We start from the raw sequence: 20765 nt of genomic DNA on the forward strand, positions 1-20765 counted from the left end.
CTGCTCTGGGTAGTTATGTCACTGCTTTCTGCACCTGGATTGGGTTTTGTGTGTTGCAAGAAGCTTTGGGGACCTCTAGTAATGCCATGAGGGCATGACATTTGCTGGTGGGAAGACAATGTACAACGTCCTGGGTATGTTACTTAAATTGGCCTCTTTGGTTTGTTACAAATAGGAATGTTTCTTTGTCGGATAAGTGTTTCTCTCGCCGTTGTTTCACTTTAGAATGGCTGATATGGTAATTGTATTCATTTGTTAATCAATGGGGAATGTCATTGTGTCTTGTGATGCTGGGAACTTGGGGGAGGGGTTTTCGCGGGTTTTTTGGGGAGGCCGAGGAAGACGCTGAGGAAGGTGGACGTGTGCTGGACTGCTCGTAAGACCACTGGGGTGGTCCCAGGTGCGACGGCCGGATGGGTCGATTGGTTCGTTGATTGAGCTCCAACGAGTGCACTAAACAGACTGAACTTTGATAAGTTGGCGCCTTTTGATTTTTTCCTTGTATATATATATATATAGTATTGCCTACTATTTTTTAATTTTAGTAAACTCTTTAAAGTGTATTTCATAACGGTATTTGTTGTGGATTTGATACTGTTGGCGGGCGCGAGGCATTAACTCGATTCTCACAGCACCTGCGTGTACGGGAGGTGGGTTGGAGAGTGGCTGGATCTCCTTTTTCCCCTAGACATATACCAGCCTGTGGGTAAGGGTTACATAGGAAAAACATTTACATGGAATCAACATTGAGTGAATGGTAACAGGCAAAGGTTGAGAATAAAAGGAAATGAAAGGAACAAGGGATGACCGCATTGAAACCTGTCGAATGTTGTAGCGTGGATGAGGTGGGATGTTTTGATGGTGAGGAGTCTACAACCAGACACAACCTCAGGATAGAGCGGCCTCTATTTACAACAGCGGAAAAGAATAATTGCTTCAACAGTGAGTAGTGAATCTGTGGAATTCGTTGCCACAGACGTCTGTCTGTCACAGAGTACATTTAAGGCGGAGTGTCTTCTTGATTCGTCAAGAAGATGTGGAGCTGTGTGATGATGGCGCTAAACGGCGACTCCTTTCTTTCCATCTTTGGAAACAGCTTTATTTCTATCTTTGATATCTCGTTTTCCCTTTCCAGGTTCTTCTGAAGACCCTGACTTGGAGTTACAAATTGACCTCTGTCCATTGCGGGTATGGGCCCCGCTGTCAGGACCTTCAGACCAGCTGCTTTTCGATATGCCAAGGACGCGTCCTCAAAGACTAGCACACATTCAGTGTGGCGGATTTTCGTGGCTCTGGAGGCGGTAGGATTCAAGGCTGGTGTCGCTGCCACCGACCGAAGTGTCGTGGGAGAACAAAAAATCGAGAGCAGCAGGACCATTGTTGGCTGTTTGTCCAAAGGCACATAGCTCGGAGAAAGCGATGTAACAGTCTTTTAACACTATATATCAGCGAGTTGTTTTGTTATGTCTGCCCTTTCGCTGTGAAACATGGACACCTCGTGTTCCCTTATTAGGGAGGGAGAGAGCCTGTGGTATAGGGAGGGATTGAACAGATTAGGAAATTATTTCGTACAGCGTAGAAGAATGAGGGGAGATTTGATAGAGGTTTACAAAATAACGAGGGGTATAGGCAGAGTAAATGTGAATACACTCTTCCCACTTAGGTTAGGAGAGATAAATACGAGAGGACCTGGCTATCAGCTGAAAGGGCAAAGGATTATGGGGAACATTAGGATGAATATCTTTGCTCAGAGAGTGGTGGGAGTGTGGAACGAGCTGCCATCTGACGTAGTAAATGCGGGCTTACTCTTAAGTTTTAAGAATAAATTGGATAAATACATGAACAGCAGAGGTCTGGAGGGTAATGGACTGGGTGCAGGTCAATGAGACTAGCGGAATCAAGTTTCGAAACAGACCAAAAGGGGGGAATGGCCTGTTTTCTGCGCTGTGTTGTTCTTTCGGTTGGTCGAACTTGCTGTAATTATACGTTTAGAACATGGAGATTCCCACGCCTGGCTCCAAAAGGAGGAGTGTTAGCAACCCTATTTCGTAAAGAAACTCAGAGGTAAAGACGCAACAACAAAAGCTCCCAAGATCTCATCCCTGGGAGAGGAAGGATCTTCGGTTAGAAGTTGGGCTAATCTATGAACAACTTGAAATCTGGGCCCAGGGCAGAGGACTCTGGCGAGAGGCTGTCGCTACCCCTTGCTCCAGTAGGTGTGTTGTGCTTAAGAGAGTCGTGTATTCAAAAAATTATCAAGAGACGAGATATGTATTTCAGCAAATGTATTTCAAGGTCCGATGCATATATTAAAAGAACAATAGTCAGAAAATCTGCATCGTTTGTTGAATATGCCATACAAAATACAACTTGCTAGAAGATCAGCTGTGTGAAGTAAAGAGATATTTACTGACAGCGTCAAATTCAAATTAAAGCCATTTTACATTTTGCATCACTGGCATCTGCCAAACTGTTCAGAAGTTACTTTTTGTGTTCTGCTCAAGGAAGGAACTTACTTCAAATCACAGGGTGGGGGGAACGGGGGTGTTGAATGTCACTTACAACTTTACATTAAATGAATTACAAAGCATATGGGGAAATTGCACGGTGTTTGCAACAGACCATAAAATGTTTAATCTAAATGATTGTAATTCACATTTCTTCATGCACAATTATTCAATATCGTCATATTCTTCTCCGAAATGTTCCTCAAGCGGTAAAGGGGATTCTGAAAAGTGAGAGACAATTCCTAAGTGTACTGCAGAAAATGCTGCCACAATACAATACATAATGTGAAGTTAACTGTCTGTAGTCAACCCTTTAAGTATCTATGCGGCTCATTTTCTGAAAAATATTTCTCAGTATCTCCAGAGATCTGAACAGTGCACAAGTTGCAACTAGGAAACAAGGGCAGAGACAACTTCTAATCGTCAGCAGGTTAACTAGCAATGGCCAATACAGGTACAAAGTTAACGTTAATATAAGTCCATAAGACATAAGAGCAGAATTCGACCTTTCGCCCAATCGACTGCTCCGACATTTCATCATTGTCGTTGTATTACCCCTCCCCACCCAGACTCTTTCCTTTTCCCCGTAGCTAATCAAGAGCCTGTCAACCTCTGTCTTAATTATACACAATGGACTGGCTTCCACGGCCGTCTGTGACAAAGCATTCAAAAGATGAGCTACCGATTGGCTAAATAATTATTTATTTTCCTCTCTTAAATGGGCGCCCTTTATTCTACGTTGTGCTCTCTGGTTCGTGACTCACTCTCTATAAAACAAGTCCTCTCCACGTACTCTACCTCGTCCTTTCAGCATTCGATATGTTTCAGTGAAATCCCTGCCTCATTACTCAGAACTATTGTGTATATTCGGGAACGATAAAAAGCTCCGAATACGTTTACCCTTCTATTCACGGAATCATTCAAATGAAGCTACTGTGTATCTTTTCCAAAGTCCATAGTTTCTTAGACAATGAGCCTAGAACACCTCAAAATACTCAGTACGGTCTGACTAATGCAAATGAAACCCCACCATCATACACCAGTATTTCCTTTTTCTTTCTCAGCGTCCTCTCACGAATGATCCTATTACATTTCTCTTCCTCACCACAGATTCAGCCCGCAGGTTCACCTTTACGGAATCCCACACAAGCCCTGTAAAATCCCTTTGCAACTCTGTTTTTCGAATTTTATATCTGTTCGAAAAGAGTCTACGCATGTACTCTTTCGGGTATGTTATTTCATCGAACATTTTAAAAAAATCTTCATCCAATCAACATCTGGAAAATACTCTCAAGCCCATTCGAATTGCATTTTAAAATGTAATGCTGAGACGTGGTATTGTATCGCTGTCGTCCTGCTGTGAAATCATGAATAAAATTCTGCTCTGAAACTTCTGCAATGGAGCTTCCCAAGCACGGCTACGAAAGTAGGAGGGTTCGACGTTGTTTTAGCAAACCCATCCTGAAAATCCGTAGAGCTAGAGGAATGCCAACAGAAGCGAGATAATCCTTTTACCTGCGAGAGAAAGGATCTTTATATCGAGGGGATACAACAGGGGATTACCTGAAAGACTGCCCCAGGACTGAGGGCTCTTACAAACTTTGTCAGCAGCCTATGTCCCAGCAGGGTTGATGGGCTTAATGAACTGAGATGTTCCCAAGTTATATCAAGGCAGTATTGCACAGGGGAACTACATTGGTGATTGTAGCTGCAACAGTAGCTTATATATTCGGTGATTTAATTGTTTCCTCAGAGTGTTTCCTTCGGAAAAACTTTGGCAGGAAAAATCAATTGATTTAACAACAATCCTTGTATAATGCTCATGAAACGTATCACTGTTGGGGTTGGTGTTATTCAATCAAAGGAACTATAGTATCGATGGTGGCGTCAGTCGACATCATTGTCAGAGTAGCTCATATCCAGGTAAATAGAATGCATTCATTTTACTCATAAATTATATATTGCAGACAATTCTTGGTGGTCTCGAAGTCGCAGACCTTTCAGTCTCCTTACTACTCTTGTAGTCACAGTACATATGTGTAAACCGATATGTAGAGTCCAAGTATAGGAGGGACAATACTCAACCTGATTTTGGGAAGGAGACCTATCAGGTGAATATCCATTCAGTAGGAGACATTATATCGGGAAATACCCAACATTAAGTTTAAGGCAGCCACTGACCTTGCCTGAGATAATTAAGCCAGAGGTAGCAAACTACAAACTGATTAAGCAAGAACTGGAGAGAGGTAATTGAGAACAGCTATTTTAGGGCAGGTCCATATCGCAGATGCGGAGGGTGTTTAAAGACAAATTGGACTCATAGCACCCCGGTAAGAGGGAACGACAGGATAGTAAGATGAAAGAACCTCAGATACCGAGAGAACTAGTATGTTTAGTCAAGCAAAGTAATGATACTAAAATAAAATGGATCCCTTCAAGACACCCTAGAAGATGGATTCTATGGTTTTATGGTTTTATATATTACTTCTATGTTTCTTCTGTATTTTATGGGTATTTAGAGAAGACAATTCTTAGAGTTGTGTCCACTTATATTTTCTGATAGTAAAATGAGCATTTGATTCTCTTAAGATTGAAAATAACTAATGAAGGGGATTATGAGATCCATCAAGAGTCATGAAATGGCAATGACAAGCAAAATTGAAGTCAAACTTAAGATAGTTTATATATAAACCAAGGTCTATAGGATTACTAGGGAAAGGTTTGAACCTCTCAAGGATACAGGAGGAGATACGTACTTGGAGGTGGAGGATGTGTAATTGATTGTGCGTTGGTATCGACAATGGAGAATGACGTGAAGAATAACATGTTTTCTAATATGCTATGGCATTTGGATAGGAAAAGAGACGTATTGTTAGATCTATTGAAGAAGATGAAGGTAGATAATTTCCAGCAAGTACCGTGAGAGATATACCACATATTGAAAGAGGTACGATGGCCAAGGATTTCATGGCCTATCGAGAACAAATGATGTCGCAGCAAACTGAAATTAGTTAATGTTCTGTTATTCAGTAGTGAACATTGGAATAACCTTGGAAACCAGAGAACTTTGACCGTCACGTGAGTTGAAGGACGGATATTGGAATACATTCATAGGGATAGGATTTATCAGCACAGTCTAATTGGGAAGAGTTATCATGACTTATCAGCTTTCTTGTTGCCCTTGTTCTACTTTATGTTTGTAGATATTGCGAAATGATTAGTTTTCTGTATATTTTCCATACTTCTTTTGGTACTAGACTCTATGGCGAGAAAGGCTAAAATCTGCTCCAGTGTTTTATGGTACCCTCGTTCAAATTTCCTCTATCTGCATTTTATTGATTGCATTTTAATTATTTTCGTTACTGTGTGTTGTAATATCCTTGCGTCTTGTTCTAAGAGTATGACTTATTTTGCTCTATTCTGATGGGACTAATGTGGGGTAAAATTGTATCGAACTTAGCTTCCATGTTTTTATTTTGGTTGCCATGCAAATCCCCGTCCAGATAATATTCCACTGTATCTGCTGAGCTGAGGGATTACGAATCGCCTGATGAATGAAACACCCCGACGTAATAAAAAAATAATTCACTGACATTGAAAGATAACTGATGCATACAGATTAAACAGTATTACCAACTCCAGGCCCAGTCTCCTGAATGACTATCTCCTCATAAAACGGCTCAGCAAACTTGTGTATTGAAGGCCGTGACTTCTTATCCCCTGAAACACCAAAAATGGAAAATTATCCGGTTAACAAAACGGACAGATATTTCACCTATTATTGCCCTCTTTTTCTTTACTTTCAGCAGAGGAAGAGAGGGGGGAGTGACAGAGAGAGAGAGAGAGAGAGAGAGAGAGAGAGAGAGAGAGAGAGAGAGAGAGAGAGAGAGAGAGAGAGAGAGAGAGAGAGAGAGAGAGAGAGAGAGAGAGAGAGAGAGAGAGAGAGAGAGAGAGAGAGGAGAACCGCGCACCCTTGTAAACACGCATCGTTATTTATATATTAAGCATGTATTACTTTGTTAACATCCTTCCATTTTGTCAATTCATTATAATATCCTAGAAACGTTCTTCGGAACCTTCGTTTGCGTGATAGAATTCAAAATATAACCAGCTATATTGTTGCTACCTACATAAAATTAATCTGCAGAAGTTCCAAAGTCCAGGATCCGCTTCGTAGTAAACCAACAACGTTTACAGCATCTCAATCACACTGAAATATTTGACTGTTCTAACTCCTCTCTGTGAAGCAGACTATCTCAAACATGCAGCAGTATTCAGGATTGTCTGCTAAACATTGGGTAGGCGGACTAGTTGCTTCTCTCTTTATTAAAGGACGTTAAGAAGTGGCTTGTTGGAGGCATGCAAAATGATAAGAGGCATAGATCAAGTGGATAAAATGAGTATTTATCCCAGGGCTGAAATTAGAAATACGAAGGAGCATAATTATAAGGTGATTGGATGGAAGTATAAGGCAGAAGTTATTTTTTTTTCCACAGAGCGGCGAGTGATAAATCTTAATACGAGTGGTGGTGGTGGTGGCAGATACATGAGGGATACTTACAAAACACTTACATAAAGATACAGATGATGGAAAAAAATAAAACAGAGGGCTATGTGGGCTTGAAGGTGTCAATCGAAATTAGAGTAGGTTAAATTGCTGGAACAACATCGTGGGCGGAAGGGCCTATACTGCGCCGTAATGCTGTGAGTCCTCGAAGTAAAGTCATCCCAATTCCCAGAATGTATTTCTTTTTGTAATAACCTTAGCGTTACTTCCATATGTTGTTTCCCCCGTTCATACCGTATAGCTAGGAATCGACATGAGGAATTTTAAATCAGTTCACAGTTATTCCTCAAGGCTCATGAGAAAAAAAATACCAACCATTCTGGAACTGTCTTCGTTGGCTTTTGATCAGGTAGAGAGAAACGATGACCAGAAGAGAACCAAGAATGAAAGGGATGGTGTTAATGAAGTATCTCAGAGTACTAAAAGTGGGAGTATATGGCTGATGATCTGAAAGAAAGAAGTTAAACAAATGTAAATATATTTTATTAGGAGCAGCATAGAAGTGCCTAGCGCCGGAAACCTCGGTTCAATTTCACTGCTCTCTGTAAGTAGATTGCACCTACTCCCCCTGACAGCGTGGGTTTTCTCCGACTTTCCAGAGATGTAGAGGTTTAACAGGTGAATTCTTCAACCGACCGTAATTTGGCCGCGCGGTCTTGTTGGGCCAGAAATGCCTGTGACCGTGCTGTATCTCCTAGTAAATGAATATTAGAAAGCATACCCGTCATTAAATCACGGATTCAGTTATCAGAGCAGACAAAATTGTTAGTCATGCCTTTTCATGCGTTTGTCAAAACTTGATATTAATTCTGAACATTATGATGTTAAATGTAAACTCAAAAGTACTTCTTAGTGAGGATAATCTCACCCAGGCCTGTTCTGGGAAGTTCGAAGACCGGAGTAGATTTCAATTCGAACACCAGCGACGTCACAGGGGTGCAAACAGAGTGTAAAATTTTACGTGGTAAGGAGATGGAAAGCCGGATTTAAAACATGGTCTTGAAGTGAATTAAATGCTCAAAGAAAATTACAGATATGTAGAGGAAGAAAATTGCGTTGAACATCGATGTGGAACGACACGAGCAGCTGAGGAATAAACATAGAAACGTAGAACACCTTCAGCACAATATACAAAGGATCCTCAAAGCAAAGCAATGTCCCTGTGGGCAACCAATGCTGGAAAAGTTAATTTTGTGATACCCATTCGAAGATATCAGGGTTTCTTCTAGGGGTGTGCTACAGAGATAGAGATATGACGTGAAAATAACTGGAATTGACAAGTAAAAACATATTTCGATTACTGACCTGAACATATCACACTGACTGTTTCTTTGTGTCCACAATCATGACGGCTCAATGCAGAAAATTGGCAATCCCACAGAAAATTCTCACTCCCTTTGCATTTGACCTCGTCCATCCAAATAGTGCCGTTACCAGGGGGGAATAGCATCCCCACGGAAGTCAGGAATGGATCCCCACAGTTTAATTGACGACAGACGACAGTAGCATCGTATCTGTCCCACGAATCGTCACAGACCGTCCCCCACGTCCCACTGAAGAAAACTTCAATTCTTCCAGAGCAATTATCGAACCCGGCCACGAGCCGCAGGTCTGAAACAAAAATGCACAAGCTCTTACCTGAGAACTAACTTATATCGGACGTCCCATGTATCCACATCACCCTATCAACTTCTTGGGATGAGTCATGCGTTTAAAGTTTTGGGATGCTAATTCTTCCTGGATGCAATCAGAGAATAATGTAGAAGAACAGCATGTTCGATAGAATATGTTGATACACACTGATGTTGTCAATAATATCATTCGGTAATAAATGGAATCAATATTGTTGTAAAGAAATAGGTATTTAATATCCTATATTGCCCTGTTACTCTAGAATTCAGATCTTAGAAAATGATGCACCAGGAATTGTAATGCCGGCATTATATTCTTTGCATTCGACAATGAAGTAATTTTTTGACAACTCAGCCAGACGCTGGTAATGTCTCGCAGACACTTTTCTGTCCTTCTGCAGCTAAACGTTCCAATACTCTCAAAATCTAGTCAACCTCTAACTTTTGATTGCAAAGCGTTCAGCAAGAATGTTCTATTGTTTTTTTGCTAAAGCAGCGAATTGGACTACATTGTACTTAAATGTTCCCTTGCACGGACACGACAAAAAATGCAGTGAGGACAGAAAATTGAAATTGAGGGATTAAAAGTCTGTATCTTTCTGAGATCAGGAACAGAAAAAACGCCGCAGAAGAAGAAACATGGAAAAAAGAACAAATGCATATATGTTAAAATATCAGTAATTACGGGAGGCTTTTTGATATGGGTTGATTATCTTCTCCTTCTTGACATCATCAATTAGCGGTTTCGCAGGCCATATTTCTGTAAAACATTCAACTCATCGTTTCAGTGAAATATCCCAAATACATGTCCTTACGTTTAGAGATAAATAATATAATAAAGATATCAACAACTTAGCCAGAGTGCAGAGAAAATTGTCAGTTATGCTGCCAGGATTTAAGGATATGAGTTATAGAGAAAGGATGAATATGCTAGGACGTTAGACCCTGGAAAGTAGAAGAGTGCGGTGAGATTTGTTACAGATATGTACCATTATGAGTGGCTTAGATAGGATCCATTCAAAAAGGCTTTTTCCATTCAGGTTCAGGTAGACTAGAACTAGAGCTCATGGTTTAAGGGTAAAAAGGTGAAGTCATTAAGGGAAATGTGAGGGGATATTTCTTCACTCAGGGTGTGGAACGACAAGTCTGTGGAACTGTTGGAAAGGGTTTATTTCAATTTTTTAGAGAAATATGGATAGGTCCGTTGATGGGAGGAAAATGAAGGGCTATAATCCGGGTACGATCCAATGGGGCGAGGAAAATTAATAAATACTTTGTCTCCGCTAGGTGGGCCGAGAGGTCTGTTTTGCAGTCTATAACGCTATGGAAATATAGTTACCTGAACAACTGATCCCAACATCCTCCTGGTGTCTGCAGTTGTGCTGGCCCCATGCTGAAGATGGACATTGCCATAAAAGTGAGTCGCCAAACCGACATCTCACGTCGTCCAGCCAGATCGGTCCAGTCCCTTCTCCAAATGCAGCGTTGTTTTCGACAAATTTTGCCGAGCCGCAGTTGAGCTGGGAGCAGACGACTTCTGCATCATCAATGCCAAACAAATCAGAGCAAACTGTTCCCCATGTTCCGTTAAAGAAAACCTCAAGTCTGCCCTGGCAGGGATTTTTCCCATTTTCCAACCTTATCTCTCTGTGACCTGAAGAACAAAGAACAAACCTGATTATTGATTATTGCTTCACGCTAATAATTAATTGCGATGTGGATATTTGGTGATCAGGGACGTGCAACACTTCTTACGATGGGGCTCATGGTCTCCGAACTCACCTTTGCAGACTTAGTTCTCACCAAACACTCGAATAACTGGTTGCAGGCGACACCAGCCACACAATGGGGCACCGCTTCAACAGGCAAGCTAAATCAGGCGATTAGAGCCGGCGCAACCCATATCAGAGTGAGATATTCACATGCCTGCACTAGAATGTGAAGACAGCTGTGGCATAGTGGACGTATAATATCTACAGAGAGATCCAATGGCCGGGAAGGGTGCAACAGTTCAATTCAAATACAGTGTATTGTGCCTGAACAATGGGACGAGGGAGTATTTGTGTCGTGTAGACTGTTAACTGTACTACTTGAAACTACAATACTCATCCCCAGACTATATTTTGAGATGTTTAAGGGACAGTGGAATACCTCAAAGAAATTTTCATCGTGCTCAACAAAAGTATATTCCGCTTAAAAACAAGGACAGTAAGCGTGGGGAGAAGAAGCCTTGGATAACAAGGAAATAAAAGAAGGCATCAAACCAGAAGCTTGTGCAGATAAAGTTGGTAAGACTAGTAGGAAACTGGAAGACTGGAAAAAACTGTAGAAAGCAACGACGAATTAGGAAGCGATCAATGAATAAAGGGAAGCTAGATTATGAAAATAAACGAGCACAAAATTAAAACGGACAGGAAAAGCCTTTATAATTATATAACGCGGAAAAGAGTGGCTAAATTGAACTTAGGTCCCTTGGAGGACAAGAAGGGGGAATTTACCTTGTGCCAATGACGAAATGGCAGAGACTTTGAATAAATATTTTGTGTCAGTATTCATGGCGTAGGATACGGCTAACATGCCAAGAAGAGATGTTATAAATGCAAAGGGAGAGGAGGACATCGATACAATCGCTATCATTAAAGAGATAATGCAGTTTAAACTTTGAGGCGTGAAGATATATAAGTCCCTCCGTCCTGATAGAAAGCATTCTAGGATACTGAAATGAATGCCAGAGGTTAAAGTGAAAGCTTTGTTGAAAATTCTCTGAAACCTGCGGAGCTATCGGCAGATTAGTTGAAGACGAATGTCACGTCACTGTTAAAAGAAAGAATGTAGGAAAAAGTCAGGTAACTATAGGCCAGCTATGTTACCATCTTTAGTTCGGAAAATGTTTGAAGATATCATTGGAGAAGAACTAGCGTGGCATCTGGAAATAAACGGATCCAGCAGTCAGACGTAACATGTACTCAGAAAAGGCAGTTCCTCTTTGCGGACATGACGAACGCAGTGGATAGAAGGGAAGAGATGGGCATCATTTACTTCGATTTCCAGAAGTGGTTTGATAAGCTACCACATAAAATACTTATTCATAGAGTTCGAGGTGATGTATTAAAATGGGTGGAGAATTGGTTAATTAATAGAAATCATCGAGATGGGACAAATGGGTGTTACTCTAGCTGGTAAACAGTGGAGTGAACTGTACCTCAGGTGCAGTGGTCGTGATATGCATTAACGATCCGGAAGAGGACACTCAGTGCAGTGTAGCTAAGTTTGCTGATGATACTATATTGAGCGGAAAAACAAATGTTGCAGTAGATACAGAGCGTCTGCAGAAATACATAAATAGGTTAAGTGGGTGGGAAAGTGTCTGTCAGCTGGCCTACAATCTTGGTAAATACGAGCTCATCCACTTGAAAAAGGGAAGAGCAGATTATTATTTAGGTAGTAAAATACTGCAGCACGCAGCTGTGCAGAGTGACTTAGGAGTGCTTGTGCATGAATCTCAAAAGATTTTTTTGCAGGTGCAGTGGGATATAAATAAGGGGAATGGAATACTGGCCTTATTTGCCGTATTTACCGGCCTTATTGTATTTACGTGCAATGAGGTTATATTGCGTATTGATAAGGTCATACCTGGAGTACTGCATGCACTTCCGGTCTTCCTCACTGGAGGAAGGATATACTGAATGTGGAGGTGGTGCAAAGGAGATTTAGCAGGTTAATTTATTTCCACTGGGCATGATTAACACATTATTATTTAATTATTTATGGTTTTATATTGTTATATGTCGTCACTAATCATGGTTGGTGCGGCTGTAACGAAACCCAATTTTCCCCTCCGGATCAATAAAGTGTGTCTGTCTGTCTGTCTGTCTGTCTGACTGTAATTGCAGTGATGCGGCGGTTAAACAATGAGGAGATATTGAGGCACCCTGGACTGGACTCACTGGAATTCAGAAGAGGAGATCTTATGGAAATATATAATGTTATGAAAGGGTAGATACGATAGTGGCAGGAAAGTTGTTTCCACTGCTAGATGATACCAGATCTAGGGGACATATTCTCAAGATTCGGTGGAGTAGATTTAGGATGGAGATCAGGAAGGACTGATTTTCTTAGAGTGTGGTGAATCTGCAGAATTATCGGCCCACTGAAGTAGTGGAGGCTCCATCATTTAGCTTATTTCAGACAGGTGGGATATTTTATTGCGTAGTAGGGGAATTAAGGGCTTTGGAAAAAATGAAGGTCGGTGGAGCAGAATCCATGGCCTGAACAGCCATCATCTTACTGATTGCCCGAACAAACTCGAAGGGCCAGATGGCCTAATCCTGCTCCTATTGCTTATGTTCTTGTGCTCCTATGTTCAAATGACGTTACCAGGCACAGAAGTGGTCATTCACTGCAACTACAGAAGACCACAGCTTGTGCGAGTACTAGTACCACTGGACACGGACTTTCGAGGTCGAGAGTATAGAGTTGTGACAGTGCAACGTCTTTTCAATTAAAATAATACTCTCCCGCACAGGTTTCCTGTCATTGTTGGACGGGCAAGGAACAACCTTAGACGTTAACGAGCTTTAATCTCTAAAGCGCAAAAAGATTTATATTTGTTACTCAAATTTGCAGTCTTTGCATCGTCAAGTTGTGTACATCAGTCTTTTGGAACCAATGAATCTTAACTGCGCAATATGATTTAGTGCTGCGTTTTACTGACTTTATTTCGATAAAGTCGTAGTCTATTGTAGCTGAATTATAAATATGAGAAATTCTGTCAAAGCTGGAAATCCAAACTTACACACACAGGTTGCTGGAAGAACTCAGCAAATCAGGAAGCTTCAGTGGAACTCGTCGACATTTCAGGCCGAGACCTTTCTTCAGGATTTTTGCAATGTTCTAGTCTTCTGGAACCATTCCATAATCCACTATATTTTCAGCAAACTCTTTCTGAACACTGGGATATACACCATTTCGTCCAGGTAACATATAACTTTAGACATTTTAGTTGCATATGAACCTTCTCTCAATTTTTCGTAACTTCAAACACTTCATGACCTCCGACAGCTGGAACTTCCACCATAGCGCTAACGTCTTCCACAGTGAAGACTGATGAAAAATATTTATTCAGTTCGCCTGCTATTTTGTTGTTGCCTGTTACAACTCTACAGCATCGTTTACCCGCGGTCTGATATCCAGTCTCAACTTTCTTTAGCACTATATGCATCTGAGGAAACGATTCCTAGCCTCTTTAATATTATTGACAAGCTTGTGTTCTTATTCCCTGTTTACCTTTTTAATGACTTATTACTTGCCTTATGTTGGCATTTGAAAGCTTGCCAATCCAATAGCTTCCGCCTATTACCAGGGGGTAATAGCTCTATCACATGCCCTCCCTTTGGCTTTTATGTTAGCTTTGACTTTTCTTGTTAGCCACAGTCGTGTCATCTTTCCTTCTCCACTTTGAGATTTATATATCAAGAGCGCTCCGAAATTCTTCCAGAAATTCCAGTCATTGCTGCTCTGCCGTCATACCTGCCAGTGTTTTTTGTCCAGTCAATTCCGAGCAAATTCTCCGTCATATCTGTATAATTCCATTACACCACTGAAATACTGATATATCTGACTTTAGCTTCCCGATCGAAAACTTCAGAATGAATTCGGTTATATTGTGATCACTTGCACTGAAAGGTTCTTTGATCTTGATGTCTCAAAGCAGCTCTGTTCATTGCACAACACCTAATCCACAATACACGATCCTCTAATGGACTCAACTACGATCTGCTGTAAAAAGGAATCTCATTAGCGCTCTAGAAACTCCCCCTCGTAAATTGCTGCAGCAACCTGATTTTCCGAATATACCAGTATATCGAATTACCATTTTAATACTGTACTTTTGGCATCCATTGTCTATCTTCAGTTCTAATTTGTAGGCCGCATCCTTACGATTGTTTGCGGATGTGCATGCAAATCCCATCAGTGCATCTTTACCTTAACAGATCCTTAGCTTTATCCACTATGATTCAGCACCCTCCAACTCGATGTCATTTCTTTCCCATGATTAGCTTTCATTTTTAACCAACAGAGTTATGCCACCCCATCTGCCTCCCGGCTTGTCCGTCAATGGAATGTGTATCCTTGGACATTATGTTCCAGCTATAATCGTCTTTCAGCCACGACTTACTGATACCTAATATTTCCTACCTGACAATCTGCAATTGTGCTGCAAGTTCATCTACCTTATTCTGTCTGCTGTGTACATTCAAATACGCTATCTCCTGTGCTGTATTCACCCGTTTTCGATTTTGTCCACCATTCACGTTGCAACTCATCCTGGTGACTGCAATTTTACCGGATCAACAGTGTGCGCCTCTCCTGAATACACATTCCCTCTATCGGCAAACCAGTGACGACATCTCCAGCACTATTATTCGCCTTGCCTCCGATAGGTCTTGCACTGAATATATGCAGCGCAGGACACCAGTCACACCATACTCAGCCTTTGTCTGAGGTCTTCCAACATATGCCTCCACATCCTCTTCCACTTACTGTTCTGGTACAGTGTCTCCCATCCATCGACACCTCTGGTTTCAACCCCACTATGCAGGATCAACAAATCTTTCGGCTAGATTATTAGTCCCCCTCCAGTTCAGGTGCAAGCTATCCCTTCTGTACAGGTCCAACCTCCCATAACACAATTATCCAGAATCCTATGTCCCCAACTTACACAAAATCCTGAGCCACGTATTAAATTGCATGGTCTTCCTGTTGGTGCCCTTACCCGCACCTAACACGGGTGCAATCCTGAGATCATAAGCGGGAGGTTCTGCCCTTTAACTTAGCACATAACTCCTTGACATCCCTAATCAGAATCTCGCCATTCGTCCTGCCAATGTGATTAGACACTACGTTAACAACGTCCTCTGGCAGTTCAACTTCTCACTACATAATGCTGATATACCCTAGCTCCTGGCACTTGGGAGGGAGCATACCATCCAGGAATATTGTTGTCACCCACGGTACCTCCTGATTGATCCCCAAACTAACGAATCACCTATCACTGCAGCTTGCGTCTTCTCCTTCATTCTCTTCTGAGTGACAGGACCAGACTCACTGGCAGTAACCAGAAACCAGAAACGCATACAACGTGATCAGCAGAGTTCTATAAAAAAATCCAAACACCAATACGTGTCGATGAAACCTTGCCTCGAAACCACGATTCCTGCACCTTACTCCAGCAAGAGCAAGTGAGAGGGAAAGGGGCCTCGCTCAAACGCTGACAGACAATGTCGAACATGTCGCTCTCGTCTTCTCTCTCTCGAGAGGGGATAGATCAGTATCCTTTCTCTTTTGATTACCACGGGATTCAGAACGAATTAAAAGAGAACATAGTATTATTTTTCGATTTACTTGTAGTTAACTCACTGAAACTTTGTTGGTTTCGTGTTAGATTTGGTTGTTTTTCAATAGCAGAAATAATGCCCATCTTATCGATTATCTTTATGAAATTATCTTACACCGGTATGTAAAATAACAGACTTAATCACAGTGAGAGAAAAACATGTCTCATGCATTAAGGAACTCCTCACCGGAACAGATAACTCCAGCATCTTCTTTGTGACTGCAATCGTTCTGTCCCCATGGTCTCGCCGGACATTGCCACAAGGCTGTATTATTCACTGAACACTTCAGGTTGTCCAACCAGATTGGGCCTGAGCCTTGACCAAACCAACTGGTCTTGGTGGCATTAACAGCATGTCCACAATTTAGTTCCTTGCAGACAACATCAGCATCTGTTATATCCCAGGCATCATCGCAGACGGTCCCCCAGATTCCGTTGTAATAAACTTCTACCCGTCCTGCACAACGACTTGAACCATTCACCAGCCTCACGGGAATATCATCTGCAGCACGAAATAATATCATTAAATGAATTGGCATTCTGGAAACTACTTGACTAAGTTTTACAATCAAGCAGGATGAACAGATAATTGGCAAGAGTAACTTCATTACTCTGGTTAATATAAATTCGCAACACATTGCTCATTTATAAGAAATGAAAGGGTTGTGTTATGGGTACTTGCAATCTTTAAGATGAAGGTGAACTTCAAGATTGTTTAATTTCGCTTCCAGTACACAATTGAATAATATTTTTTTCTGCGGTTCCGATTCAGCAGTTAAAAACATCCCATAAGATAACGTACACAATAACAAACCTGCAGAATAAATATAAAATAATATCTATAATGCGACACCAGACATAGAGATGTTTGTACATAGGTTACTCTGATAGGAAATGATGAAGCAGTGGGGGTTGGCTGTGTGAAGGTCGTCAGTTGGTGACCGAAGTTGTTGATCAGCCTGGCTGCTTGCGAAAAGTAACTATTTTTGTGTGTGATGTACCTGACGTGGATACTATGTAGCTTCCTCCTGATGGGAGTGGAGAAAAGAGACAATGAGCAATCACGTTTCGCAAACTGTTCCTTGTGCAACTGAGCGTATTTACGATGGATTACAGATTGATCACATCCACTCAACATTCCTCTACACCTTTCTGAAAGTGCAATCCTTCTTGATTCCTTACAGTATGTGGGTCAATTCTTTTCACAGACTTGATCTGGCAGGACTGCGCGACCTCTGTCTTCATTTAGCTGTGATTAATGTGATTGTGAACTTGAATTAGATTAGTTTGGGGCGATTCTCAATCGCATGTGTGTCAACATATTACTGTAAGTAAAGATAACTGTAGATTGTGTATACATAAGAGATTCTGCAGATTTTTCAAATGACGAGTAACACTCGCAAGTTACTGGAGGAACCTAAAAGGTCAGGAATCATCGTTCCAGGAATACACCGTGTTCGTTTTGGGTCTAAACCCTTCATCATGACAGCATTGCGGAAAGGCTATAGTAAAGTATTAGCAGGTATTTGCCTCCCTTACATCAATGTTAACGGGGAAACAATTGGGCTAATGTGGTCATAAATTACCTTTTGTTATCATAACTTGGTGCGTAAGTCGCGTCTTTTAAACTTGATTTCCTTGTTGAAAAGGCAACAAAAAGTCGCAATCGGCAGTTTAATCCAGAAGACCTCAGCAAAGGGATCCATGTGAATGACATATTAGCACAAAGAATACACACTCTATGTCTGTAAGGAGTATACACTTTATGAATGAACAGAATGTTCTTACCAGAACAAAAGACACCAACATCAGGCAGAGGTATATGGTCCGTTTGTGTGAAAGTGCAGTTCCAGAGATAGGATTCAATTCCAATGCAACTGACGTTGCTCATGATCACATGTCCTTTTCCGATTCCATACTTCCCGTGGTTGTAAACATTTACTGCGGAGCCGCACTTTAGCTGTCTGCAAACCACATCTGCGTCTTTGAAATCCCACAAATCATCGGTTACTCTTCCCCAGACGCCGCTCTGATAAACCTCCACTCGGCCATCGCATCGGCCCTCTCCAGCAGCCAGCCGCAAATGCCAGTGATCCACTGTAAAATATAATTAGTATTCGATGTCCTTCGACTTTCAGCATCAGCATATTTTAAACAACAGTTACACATTCACATGCGTCCAAGTCGGTCAAAATTAATAAAATTAGAAACTGTTGCAAATATGCTATGCGAAGTGTTACTGGAAAGAAACAGAATAAGATGCTTCTGCTCTAACGTACTGTAAGAGCATGTCCGAATTGCGGTGGCAGAGGCCATCTGGCAGACTCAAGGAATGTGATGATCTGGATCATCTTGAAGGGAAGGTTGGCCGGAGATTCATGAATCTCTGATGGGGCTGTTACTGGCGATATGCATCAAGATAGCAAGTTAGGTTACTTTGTTCCGTCTCTCAGGAAATAACTGCTGATGACAAAACTGGATTTTAATAGTATCTGCTGTAGTCTTTCCACAATAACTTCATCCATCGTGGATAACCTGCTGCGGATATTACTTGATTGGATGAATAACTCATCTGTCATTTTAGGCACATATGCTCCACAGAGATATTTACAAATTTTAAACGCTGCAGCTGCGCCGAAAACTCTTTGAGATGCCATTCGTATGCATGGGAATCAATTATTTAAATTAATTAGTGCATTATCTTGAAATTACTGTTAATTAACGGGCAAGAATGCAACTTGTATATGAGCCAATGTGGATTATAGATAATTAGTATTCAATAATTATTTTCTTGCAAAGTTTCGACACTGAGCATTCTTCATTTATTATTATACGTAACTACGTAACGTTAATATAAAATTCACTTCAGCTACATTTTATTTATATTTTTTCTTTATTTTTATATATTTTATTTTGTCAGGTTAACATTAATTACAATAATTCATTAATTAATAGTGCATAACTCGTTCTCAATAATTGTACATCATGGATGAACCACGGAGATTTTCGGTTCTATTATAACAGCATATCAGCAGATGCATTCTTAATCATTGCTGTATATTGGTTAGTGAATTTCACAATTGTATCCATGGCGCAGCGTCTTTGTTTTTTTCAGTAAATACACAGTCAAAGTCTCGTAAAAACTTTAACGCCATGTGACGTGAGAACACTGCAGTGGATGTGTTCAGAGATGTGTTGTAAGCTACATCCTTGTAAATATATAAAAGCATGAAAATGGAGAGGGATTGCTGGGAAATTCCATGTTTCACATCTAGAAACTCGTTTGACGTATACCAAAAGACAAAGTTGCACACTACTGTATCTGATTCCGTGAGTATTTTATGTCATGTACCAGTGATGATAAGATATGTTCTGTACATCACAGAAATAAACTAGTCCACGAGACTTCAGACTGCAGTATTCATGATTTCAGTTTGTGAATCAAATATTTCAATTGCCATCACTTAAAGTCGCTCTTAAATTGCTTGTAAAGCAGATCATGCAAAACCAATTTTACTTGCTAATACTACTTTGCACAAATCGATTGACCTTGGTTGCAGATTACATAGCAATCCGATTTTAGCGCACGACTACTCTATATTCTAAAATTACGGAAATCTTTTATTTTAATTTGCATTGTCTTGCAAGTTGCAGACGAATTTCATTATTCCTGCACAGAACTAGAAGCTATTTCCACAATAAAGCGGACATTTTAAATTACTAACATCGGCTATTTCTGATAACTTCATGCCACGAACTCAGATTCTCTGGCACTTCAGCTGCTCAGTACGTTTGATAACAGTTTCAATATTCACTGACGTTTAAAAACAGCAAACATGAACTAACAAAAGAATAGGGGCAGCCCCCTAATGTTGCCATACATGCCGGCACCAACCTAGCATGCCCACAGTGCTGGGCAGAACCACTGAAGCAGCAATAGCAAAAACAACAAAACAATAGCAAAGCACCTTGCCTTCTTACGTTCAGACTACACGGTTCAGACTAAATCACTACGGTTTCTGTAAAGAGAAATCTTGCCTGAAAAATCTGTTGGAATTCTTCGAGGACGTGACAATCAGATTGGGCAAATGAGAGGAAGTAGGTACTTTTCACTTGGATTTCCAGAAAGCCTTTGGTCAGATGCCATACATGAGGCTGCTAAACACGATAAAATACTTTACCGTTCAGGAAATATTCTGGCCTGGATGAGGATTATCTGACAGGCAGGAGGTAGTGAGTGGGAATAAAGGGACCTTTACTGGTTGCCTCCCTGTGACGAATGGTGTTCCTCTTTGGTTTTTATTGAGACCGGTACCTTTCAATAACAAAAGTTAATGTCAGAAAAATGAGTACAATATACTTCCTGTTGACGATATGAACAAACTTGGAGGGATATATAGTACTGATGAAGATAAAATGATGAAGATTGCAGCTGGTCTGAGACGAATTGGAGCAATGGGCAAAATAGTGGAATATGGGAGTACTGTGTTAGGAATTGTATGAAAATACATTTTGATAAAAGGAACAATAATGTGGACAATTATATAAATGCGGAGAAGGTTCAAGCATCAGAGGTGCAGAGGGACTTAGGACGTCTCGTCCAAAACTCGTAGAAGATTAGGTTACAGTTTGAGTCTGCAGCGAAGAAGGCAAATACGACAGTG

At 40.9% G+C, this 20765-nt stretch overlaps 1 protein-coding gene across 1 annotated transcript in view; it reads right to left on the reverse strand.

Annotated features, from left to right (window-relative positions):
* Positions 1–2672: 2672 nt before the first annotated feature.
* LOC132390631 (deleted in malignant brain tumors 1 protein-like) overlaps positions 2673–20765 on the reverse strand; it is a 29919-nt gene continuing 11826 nt past the window's right edge. Inside the window, exons 3-8 of the mRNA XM_059963228.1 lie at positions 17890–18198; positions 16289–16603; positions 10045–10359; positions 8509–8685; positions 6141–6227; positions 2673–2728 (exon numbers count right to left, since the gene is read on the reverse strand). Coding sequence (XP_059819211.1) covers positions 2673–2728; positions 6141–6227; positions 8509–8685; positions 10045–10359; positions 16289–16603; positions 17890–18198 — 1259 coding nt within the window. The remainder of the gene's footprint in view (positions 2729–6140; positions 6228–8508; positions 8686–10044; positions 10360–16288; positions 16604–17889; positions 18199–20765) is intronic.

Source organism: Hypanus sabinus, chromosome 2 (genome assembly GCF_030144855.1).
Source record: "Hypanus sabinus isolate sHypSab1 chromosome 2, sHypSab1.hap1, whole genome shotgun sequence".
NCBI lineage: Eukaryota > Metazoa > Chordata > Chondrichthyes > Myliobatiformes > Dasyatidae > Hypanus > Hypanus sabinus.